This window comes from Ostrinia nubilalis, chromosome 3 (genome assembly GCF_963855985.1).
Source record: "Ostrinia nubilalis chromosome 3, ilOstNubi1.1, whole genome shotgun sequence".
Classification (NCBI taxonomy): Eukaryota; Metazoa; Arthropoda; class Insecta; order Lepidoptera; family Crambidae; genus Ostrinia; species Ostrinia nubilalis.
The window spans coordinates 12,400,356-12,411,321 of record NC_087090.1 but is presented as its reverse complement, the minus strand read 5'-3'; the positions used below and the strand labels follow the sequence as shown (position 1 = coordinate 12,411,321).

At 37.4% G+C, this 10,966-nt stretch overlaps 1 protein-coding gene across 1 annotated transcript in view; it reads right to left on the bottom strand.

Annotated features, from left to right (window-relative positions):
• LOC135088178 (dedicator of cytokinesis protein 9) overlaps positions 1-10,966 on the bottom strand; it is a 67,011-nt gene that overhangs the window by 34,181 nt on the left and 21,864 nt on the right. Inside the window, exons 11-29 of the mRNA XM_063983067.1 lie at positions 10,556-10,755; positions 10,115-10,235; positions 8,398-8,670; positions 7,848-7,964; positions 7,494-7,676; positions 7,275-7,412; positions 6,984-7,179; positions 6,838-6,908; positions 6,495-6,654; positions 5,881-6,123; positions 5,309-5,429; positions 4,739-4,882; positions 3,188-3,408; positions 2,729-2,965; positions 2,283-2,443; positions 1,635-1,755; positions 1,190-1,285; positions 599-729; positions 61-202 (exon numbers count right to left, since the gene is read on the bottom strand). Coding sequence (XP_063839137.1) covers positions 61-202; positions 599-729; positions 1,190-1,285; positions 1,635-1,755; positions 2,283-2,443; positions 2,729-2,965; positions 3,188-3,408; positions 4,739-4,882; positions 5,309-5,429; positions 5,881-6,123; positions 6,495-6,654; positions 6,838-6,908; positions 6,984-7,179; positions 7,275-7,412; positions 7,494-7,676; positions 7,848-7,964; positions 8,398-8,670; positions 10,115-10,235; positions 10,556-10,755 — 3,076 coding nt within the window. The remainder of the gene's footprint in view (positions 1-60; positions 203-598; positions 730-1,189; positions 1,286-1,634; positions 1,756-2,282; positions 2,444-2,728; positions 2,966-3,187; positions 3,409-4,738; positions 4,883-5,308; positions 5,430-5,880; positions 6,124-6,494; positions 6,655-6,837; positions 6,909-6,983; positions 7,180-7,274; positions 7,413-7,493; positions 7,677-7,847; positions 7,965-8,397; positions 8,671-10,114; positions 10,236-10,555; positions 10,756-10,966) is intronic.

Genomic DNA, 10,966 nt, shown 5'->3' with positions numbered 1-10,966 from the left:
GAAAATGAGCATTATACTAGTAGTAATAAAAGTTTTGTGTGTCAAATGTGTTTCGCTTACCTTCGTCTATTTTGAGGGCGGTTTCGTCTCGGGGGATGTTCATGGAGATCTCTGCGAACTCGTCCGCGCCCCACGTTTGAGTTCCGCGTTGTTTTAGGTACTCGGCGATGAGAGCGGCAATGTGGAGTTGGCAGCACATAGCCTGAAAACAAAAGACGATTTCAGGAATGTTGACGAAGTCGCAAATTAATAGATTGAGAACTCCTTGAAATGTCTAACGTTCACACAAATGCTATACAAGTTTCTTTGTAATCTACATACTTTTCTCCCGTTCTATGTGCAAGTGCTCACGCCAGTAGGGCTATTCCGAAAAGCTGTTTATGTATACGTTGTTCGGGTCTTTCTGTCTCCGTCGCTCATGCGGCATCTCGCTTTTCGTGAGAGGGATGGCAATATTTGAAACTTCGGATAACGTTTTTTGGAATAGCCCCGCAGTTCTTTACTCTCGTACACCTAGACTGTTCCTGTAGTGAGCTGATTTTCATTTCGTTTTATTTTCGCTAATAATAATAATTATAAAGAAATAATGTGTATTTACCTCGTCGTGATCTCCATGGCGTGCATTGTGCTCGGCCAGTGTTGCCAGCCACGCGTGCCTCAGGCGCGGTGTTGCCCGACACGAAGCTGCTAGCGCGTGTTGCAACTCCGCCAAATGGACGCTGCCCGCACCTAGATTATTATTTATAATAGTTTAAGTGTTTAGCATAATCGGATTCCTGAATATCGATCATAGAAATTGCAGCATTTGATCAAATGTATGATGAAAACATTTAAAAGTTTATGGACAGTTCAATATACTTTAGGCCTAAAAAAGGGTAAAGTCCAGTACGCTCTGTAAATCTGTAATGCTTCACATTTTATACTGTTACATTTATGAGTTTGAAAGATGGCGAAATCTGAATAACTGAAGTGTAGACGCTAGTCACTGATAATTTTATGTGATAATAGCGCCATCTAGTTCCAATTTAAGCAAATCTTATAACTTTGGCTGGTAGACAACGGTTATAATCATCCTTTTGTGCATAAATATAGCTGATACTGAGTCCAGATAGAATGCTAATCTTCCAAATGTTAGCATAGTGCGGGAATCAAACCAGTGACCTCTATCGACTAGTCCGCGTTAACTTACCCGCCGCACCAGTGCCGCCCACGCCGGCCAATCGCGCTCTCGCTCCTACCACGGTGCGCACGCGACGCATCAGCTCCGCCACTTCGCTGGATAAACCTAATTGTACATTTTATATCAGTTAAAAAGGCAATGACAATATAGTTGGAAATATAATTTGCACTTTATTACTGCAAAATCTTAAGGCCGAAACAATATTTGACACTGTATAGGATGAACAGAATAAAGCTGTTTGATACCTTTTGGTGTGTACCAATATGAATAATTCCATTAATTTCAAGGCAGAACTTTTTCAAAAGAACTTTTATTTCTAGCTTGTTTAGTTTTCATGTTTTTGAGAATTTGTGAACAATAGAGTTGAGTAAATTTAATTGGCAAAAAGTGACGCCATAGCTTATCTTTGTTATACATACAAATTTTAATGTTATTGTCACCAAAAATTACTTACCAGTTCCCTTCATAGCTTTGTCGCCAGTAGCAAAACAGTTGATAACGGAGAGAGATTCTTGGAACCTTTTGCAATTCAGAGCAGTAGAACTGTCTAACAATTTGGAGACGGCGATAATAACCTGTAATTTGCATAAATTAACATATCAATTAGTTATTTCTTTCAAGAAAAACAAGGTGAGTTAAATATAAACGTAACACAATGCCAAAAATATCTCCGGTGGGGTTTGGAAAATAATTAAAGAAAAACACTGCGCCGCAAATAATTTAACATTTTGCTTTCGATAAATAAAATCTACTGTTTAAAACCCGTATACACGAAAAAATCAATCGCAAACTTCTATTGGCTGTGCCGACTCAGGCGCTAAAAATTTTCACCCGACTGCGCCAGAAGGAGGGTTATTTGACAATCTTCTTTCAATTCTGCAGTGGTACTATAAACCGGGGAAAAAAATACACAAGCAATTTTACACTATAATTTTTCCAGCTGGGAATAGAATCCAGAACCATCGATTCCAAAGATTGCAACTCTCTCATCACTGGATTGTAGATGCTCTCTATATTCCAGGCTGAATTCATTAAAAGATATGAACCGAAAAGATAGACCTTCTACTTTTAAGAGATAACTATTGAGTCTAAATTGTGTTACCTGTAAATGCACTCTTGTAAGATTTCCCCCAGATCCGTGTTGGAAGTTAGCTCGCATCAGCAAGTACAGGGCAGCGGCCGCTTCTCGCCGTAGCCACGCTGCGCGCGCTTCGCACAGTTTCACTACTGCGCTTACCACTCCTGCGCATAAGGTGCTGCCACCTAGAGGGGAAAAATAGAATCAGAATATCTCTATTCTTGAATTTATTTGGAATATCACCCAAATTATAGCCAGGGTGGTTTTCTCGTCTTTAGCTATTACTAAGGGTCGGCGATCTTTTATGATGCTGTAAGTAGCGCAATAGGTCATAAATTGGAATCTTACTAAGAAATTCATTTAGAGTCAACTGGGTCAGAAGGCCGTGTCGATTTATTAATCTATCAAAATATGACGATATCGGTATGTGATCAATCTACACATTATTATTGCAATGGAAACTTTCTTACCTTCAAAAAGCGTTTCAGAGAACTGATTGATATACGCTCTGAGAGCAGCAAAGATATGTTTATACAACGACTCGCTTTGCGGGTAGTGCAGAAGTTTCAAATATGGCTTCGCTGCAACTCCGTCTGCGGCGCCCAGGTTCTTCATGAAAAGACAGGCTCGGTCGATGATGGTGAGACCCACTTCTGTTGCTAGGCAACCAGCTGACAGAATCGTGTGCTCTGCTATTGCTTCCAGCTCTGCGAAACAAGCGTTTTTATAGTAAACGACTTTTGCAATCTAGAAAGTTACAACTATGTCATAGTCATAATTTGTCAATTTGTAACAGTCTCTAAAACCTAAAATTAAAGTGGATGATTTTCCACTCAGTAACTGTCCCTAAAAATCGAACATCAAAGATGATAAATTTAATAGGTGTAATACGTGTATGTATGTTTTTTTCTTATAGTTATTCCACTAACCTGTTGTCACAGTATTGGTGACCAGATTCTCTCTGTTAACTGTGTTGTTTTTATTTTCCACTGCTATCGGGGGTTCCTTGGAGAAATCTGGGGGGCTCATCCTAGCGGGCAAGGTACGAGCTTTCACGGGTTTCGGCTTGCCGTTGCAGTCTGGTGTGGTCGCCTTCAGCTCTGATAGGATCTTCTTTCTGCCTACGTACTGGAATTGCTCGGCACATATCCTAAAAGACAATGAGTAATAACTAGGGTTTCTGATTTCTCGACCTATTTTTTTTCTCGAGTTTCGGGAATTCTCGAGGCGAAAGTCTCGAGTTTTCTCGGGTCTCGAGTCTTTAAATTAAAACTGTTGAAATCGGTTGAAATTTAATAAAAACACAGGTTTTTTAATCTAATACCTACTTTAATGCACAACAATCAATATTCGAATTTAGTACCACTTATTTTGGTAAGAAAACAAACAAAAAATGAAAATAATCTTCTTTCATAATTATATTAACTAATAATTATAACTTAGTTATTAACTAAAGGAACAAAAGTCATAAAGTCGCGTGTACTTTAAGGATAAATAACAATAAAAAATCTGGAGCTACAATTGAATCACTTGTTTTCCAAAGGACACAAGTCCAAATAGCAAAATTACGATAAATAGTTTTTTTTTATAAACAAAAAAACACTTTTTAATATTTTTTTAAATTTCTTTAGGATAACGACTTGAATAAACTTTACGAGGAGGCACGAGTACCTAACCTAACAGACAGTTAACAAATGTTTCGGTCTTTAAATCAGTCAGAGTTAAAACATACATAATAAATAGGTTAGCATACTCGTAGGTAAACATTATTAATTAGTTTCGATTGAGATCATTAATTGCAAATCAAATCAGTTAAAAAAGGAAGACTAGGCCAGTCTAAAAGCAACGTTATCCTATTAAATAATTAAAAACTTACTTTTGTCTAAGAAAACAGGCTTTCAAGACTATTAAAGCTTCAAAATCGAAACTCGAGAATTCTCGAGCTCCGGTAATTTTTTTCTCGTCTCGAGTGAAGCCAAATTTCTCGAGTTTTCTCGAGTTCGAGAAGGCTCGAGCAGAAACCCTAGTAATAACAGAACTGAGCTTCTGTCACACACAATAAGATACATTAGGGTTTGGTTGCTGTGTGTAATAAAGAAGGATGAAAGGACCAAACAGGCATCAGTATCTCAAACAAACATCACAGTGCCCTTACACGCTCCGTGGTCATGTGAAAACAAGGTTTATTTACAGTGTACACGATTACGTGTCGATTCTGACATAAAAGAGAGCCATGAACTCGCTATTATTTAGTTTTACTCGGTTTGAATTTAATTTGTGCATGTCTCATTATGTCGATAAAAATAATGATGTTCTGGCCTATTAAAATATTAGAGCGTGATTTATATTCCTTAAAATCATGAGCTTTTTAAATCGGAAATCTAGTCACCTAGCAAACAAAATATACTTATGTCTGTTCCAAACCACAGAAGATGCAAAAATCTTGAAGCAGTATATTTTACCTATGGCGTTATACTCACTCTAGAACGTTAAAGAAGGACTGCTGCTGCGCTTGCGAGTGTGTCCTCCACCACTCGACGAGTCTGTCCTCGTCCAAGTACTTCAACACAAACAGGAAACACAAAAGCACATCGCGCACCTCCTCAGCGGACATCACACCGAATCTGGACATACACAACACATAGAATTAGCCATGTACCCAGGAGCAAAGATATAGTTATTGTATGGCAAGGATGGTAAATACTTTTAGTACCTATAATTCAAATTCAAAATTTTTTCATAAAATATAAAATATACCTAATCTATAAATAGATCTGATCTGATTTTGCATAGTAGATATAGGCTCATTTTCTAATCAAGTATGAACTGAAACTGGGCCCTAACTATGTTTAAACTGCTATGATATTTGATCAAAGATTACGTATTAAATTTTAACGAAACGAATATTACGAAAGTCGATTCAATTTGAAGCAGACTGAAGGCTGTGCTGAGTTGAATTTCAAAATTTATTTAGTTTAAATAAGGGCCAAATAATTTTAACAAAATTTTATTTAAACACTACTGCGAATATCAATTTTATAAATATTTACCGATTGACTTGATCGCCAATTTCGCCCAAGTCGAGCCGCCCGAAGTTTCTTGGCAACGAGTCGCCACCAGACATGGTTGAGACGGACTCTAGCGAGCTTTGCGACACATTGTTTGTGTGATCTACAAACAGAGTGCTGGTCAAGCCATAACAAAACTTTAGTGCACGACGACACTTCCTGATTGAACAAAACAAAGACGCTAGAATATTCTGTTTGGACTTTTCATGGAAAGGGGTTTAAGAAGCTAAAAATTTGCGAACTACAATTCTGTAGCTGATAAATATACAGGGTTTTCGGAAGAGGGTTAGCCAAACTCATTCGGCGTTTATACATCAAACTTCTTTAAAATATCTCGTGATTTTGATAATATAACTTTTTAAAAATTATTTACTGTTTAATGTTTTACGGGAACGGGACCATAAAGTCCCATTAAAGTTAAATTAATAACTCTACTTGTATATTTTAATGAGATTGTTAATAGTTTGAATGGGAAAACCACACTCCAACACCACAGGGGACATGACAATGAGAAAACGAGTATTTGGAAATGCACCATAGCAAAATTTTCATACCTTTTAAATACATGACGCCGCTTTGAATCACAGGCGGTTCCTTGAAATGTGCGGAGTTCCTTACGGGCGTGTGGTCGAAGTGTAGCGTGAGCCTGTTTCGGCGCGGAGTGCTGTTTGCTGACGTCACGTCCTTGGTTTCAGTCTTGATGGCGGGCGCGGCGGTTGCGTCACCGTCCACTTTGTCGTGGCCGTTCTCAAGTATTGGACTGGCGAGGGATTTGGTCACTAGGCGGTGGGCGTTATCTGTTGAAATGTGAAATGTATTTAAGATTGAAAGGGAATTAATTTTGTGTCTATCGATACATAGAGATACAGCTTAGAGAGTTACAAAATTTACTTCGGTATTTGACACATTATTTTGTGATCGTAATGGGATACCGGGATACCAGGATTCGGTATTAAACTCTTAAAATTTTTTCGACACATATCGTTCCGAATACTAACGACTGTAGGCCTAAAATGAGCGCGCCAATGAGCTTTTATCGGACCATTTTATCGATTTCAGGCGTTAAGCCCACACATTTGTCGTCTAAAATTATCGATAAGATTTTATCACGCCGCGCATCCTAGCCCGGCTGATCGTTGTTTGGTGTCTCAAAAATTTAATCGCTTACCCAGTACTATCGTGAGCCAAGGGGCATAGAGGTGAGCGATCCGCGCGCGGCACTGCGCCGACCGATACCGGTCGTCGTGTTCGTGTTTGGTCAGCAAAGCGCGGAGCACTCCTAACGCCGTACGCCGCTTTTGAGGCGCTTCTCTTAGAGATTGTTCTACCTGCAAGGAAAATAGATTATATTTAACTTGTTCCAACAACACAGCAATTACTTTGCATCCATGAGTCGGTAGTCCGAGAGTACCTACTAATAACCAACATATCTTTAAAGGGGTCCAAATCAGTAGATATAGCCGACATTGACAATAACGCACTTGATAGTAAAATGTTATATTTGCACTTACTTGTTTGAGCAATGTTCCGGCAAGAAAATATCGCATTATGAAATCATCCGTTAGCTTTAGCTTCGCAGGATCTGTAATACATAAAAAAAAACATTAAAACATGTCAAAACCGCGGCTAAACAAAACCATAAACAAGGTAAACTCACCGTCATCACAGTCTTTGGCCCGTAAGTTGGCCTGTAGCGGCAAATTGAACGGCACGAAGTGTTCGTGCGTGCAAATCGTTTGCAAAAACGTAAACTTGAAGTCAAACAACGCTTTGGGGTCGCACGCTTTGAACTTATCCAAATATTTCTTGATTTGTCGAAACACAAAACCTCGGTCCATAAATGATAGGCAAGACTAAAAAGTAAAACGGTCATAAATCATAATTATTTTCTTTTAATACAGCTGCACTTATTTTGAATTTTATCTTATCAGTATAAGGTCTAATTTACCTTAAGAAACATGGCAAGGTTTTTGTTAAATATGTGAGTTTGCATTGGCTGTTGCAAGATGTACGATGGTTCAACCACAGTCATCAATTTGTCTATGTTCTCCAACAAGTCTGCGTGAAACCTTTCATGTCTTGACATCTAAAAAAAGGGTTAATAAATGCGATATTTCAACAAAAAAGTTTGACTACTATTGTAAAATTGATTTTTTTTTTAATGTACCTTAATTCGGCCAGTATTGATCAAGTACTGAGCCATGCTCTTGATGACGATGTCGAAGAAAAACGAAGAGTATTGCATAAACTTGTGTCCCAACAAAAAATCTTGTTGATTCGGATCCACGAACATGTGTAGTGGTGCCGTTAACACTGTGTGTAATTTGAACTCCACGCAGTTGAAAACATACTGAAAATACAGTAAAAGAATGATGTTTTATTGATTACTTGTACAATAACAATAGCATAACAGTGTCAGTATCAGACTGCCGATTCGGAAGTCAGCCGCTGGACTATTAAGGTACAGTCACTCCTAACACAAGCTTAAAAGGAGGCCTATGCTTATAAAATACTTTTTTACCTTTACATAGCTATCCAGGAGATCCTTTCGTCCATAATCATGGATCATGTGCACGAAGTGAACAATGAGCTTGACAATTTGGTAGCCCATATCTTGGTTGTAACTTTTTTCAACCGTCTGCAAATAATCATAAAATTAGCTTATAAAAAGCATTTTACTAGATAAATCCTTGCAAATAAAATAAGTACATTAATGATAAGCGATTACTCAAAGGTAGATCTAGTTTATTCAACAAGTGTTCAACATCCTAAAACACTTGCTTTCAAAAATTGTATGACAATTACTCATCCAAAGAAATGTATTTAAAAGTTATGTTTGGTCTTCTCGGCTAAATAATGTGCAAAAAATTCTTAAATATCGCGGTTCAGAAATGCACACCGCCATCTATCGGTGATATTATGTACTAAGCGCTTATGAAAAGTGGTTCGTGTTTTCACCCAGTAAATCAATTTGGAACCCTTTATGAAGTCTCCACAGGTGAATACTTTGTACTTATACACTTTAAAAGATGTGATATTATAAAGGTATGATATGTAGGATGCATATTTACCATCAACTCGAAAAGCTGATTCATTATCGTCGGCAAGAATGCGATCAGGGAACTTAGTTTGATCGCGTGTGCAGCTTTCAGCGCGTTAACTACGTCATTCCACGGCGGGGGCGAAGGGGACGTGGGGGGAGAGTTGGACTTTATCAGGCGTTCTGCTTGGCTGAACAAGTTGTGGAGGTGCATGTCGCGCGTGGCTACAGTCGAGTCGAGGACCAGTTGGCAACGGAATAGCTGCTTTTCACCTTCCACCCACACCACTTCTGGGCCTGTATTCTGTAATAATAACACAATAATTCAATTTTTAAAAGGTGCTCAGTCGACTAACGACTTAGCGACAGCGCACATTGGGCGACAGACGCGGCCACAAAACGTTATTTCATATTATTAGCTTATCGTCGCGACATGTCGCGGAGTCGCAACGACAGCTAATACAGTGTGAGTCACGTTAAAGTGTACATATGAAAATACATGAAACTAGACCTATTTTTATCGACAAAAAAGAGGTCAAAAAATTTTTGAGATTTTTATTTTTATTTTTTATAGATTTTTTTTTCTCCCAATTACTTTTTGTAAAGAAAACGTAACAACTTTTAAACTAAGCGGTATATCCTGATAAAATAAAAACAGTAATAATGCTTAATAATAGGCGATACTAAAAAAATACATAAAATACACAAAAAGGCCAAGAAATAATAAAAAATGATATCTTTTGAAAAAAATCTGCTTTTAAATTCGTGTTTTTTTGGTTATTTGATAAATTTCTCCAAAAAATGCCCCTATAACAGGTAGTTTTTATTACTTTGCATTATTCTCTATTGTATTATCTTTGTAAAACCAGAAATCGCATGTCTCTATCCCTATCACAACATTTGCTATGATCGTTTGAACAAAGGCCTGCCACAACATTATTTTCCGCTACAGGTAGAGACAATTTTAATTTTAACTAAAATACTAATTTTACTTCGAAATCTTTTGTTTTTATTTGAAATCTAACTTGTCTTTATCAAAATTACAAATCTAGAGCCATTTTCAGTTTCGTTGTTAACGAAGCGTTGAATGGCGCGCCCGGAGAGGCTTAGTTCAAACGATCATTGCAAACGTTGTGATAGGGATAGAGACATGCGATTATTGGTTTTACGAAGGTAATACGATAGAGAATAATACAAAGTAATAAAAACCACCTGTTATAGGGGTATATTTTGGAGAAATTTATCAAATAACCAAAAAAACACGAATTTAAAAGCAGATTTTTGTCAAAAAGTATCATTTTTTATTATTTTTTGGCCTTTTTTGTGTATTTTATGTATTTTTTTAGTATTTCCTATTATTTAGCATTATTACTGTTTTTATTTTATCAGGATATACCGCTTAGTTTAAAAGTTATTACGTTTTCTTTACAATAAGTAATTGGGAGAAAAAAAAATCTATAAAAAATTTAAAAAAAATCTCAAAATTTTTTTGACCTCTTTTTTGTCGATAAAAATAGGTCTAGTTTCATTTATTTTCATATGTACACTTTAACGTGAATCACACTGTATATGAAATGACGCATGCATGCGTTTTGTCTAGCGCCGCTTTTTTTGTCGCCCAATGTGGGCACATTGGGCTTTGGGTAACTGTAAGCAGTTAGTCCCAATTTCCAAAGCGTGGTGTGAATCACGTTTAGTCAAGATTTAAAGCATACATTACAGATTAAAAATGTTTTTGTGTAACATACCCCTTTTCCAAGTCCTAGGGGTTGAATAGATAGGTATCCGGAGGGCAGATGCGTCGCTATTGGCAAGTTTATTTGTTCCTCTACGAGCTTATCGTTTTTCAATAGTGGCACCCATGCATACCTAAAGCAGAAATACACACATAATAATTATTGAGTTCTGGTATACACGTATATCAAACAGTAGATATCAAACTATGAATATGTGTTAAAATACATCTACATCAGTGAAAGACTTTAACACTCGACCTAAATTCAATATTATTTCCCCAAGTTGAAATATTTACTACTTAAAGACTCTTATCCGGGACGAAAAGTTAAGAATGATTAGAGTTAGATAATGAGACTTAAGTTAAGATTTTCCAAGAAGTCTATGTAAAATTCATCATAATTATAGTGGTTTAGGCGTGAAAACGTGATAAAAATTACACATTTCGTACTTACCCGATGCACGTTTCGACATTAGCGTCGTTCTTCTTCGCGATATCGCAAGATATGTGGTGGAACGTGAAAAGCAAGTGGTGCTGTGAAGTGAGGGTGGCGGGCAGGCGGATCTTGGCCTCGTCGCACCACGTCGGGTTCGCGTTGTGGTGCAACACTGAACAGCGGTACTGTGACGTCATGCCCGTGCGACCGTATACCACCTGGGAAGGAAGGTGTGATGTGTGATAGACTTAAGAATGACAGTACAAAGTAAAGAAGACGGACGTAAAGGAAGAGACTAGTGATATTGATACAACACGTAAACGTTATAGTAATTTAAGTGAACATAAAAGGGTTGAATAAGTAGAACAGGAAGTTGCTCATATTTACAAGAAAGACAAATTTTAAGAAGAATATGTTTTGTGTCTGAAG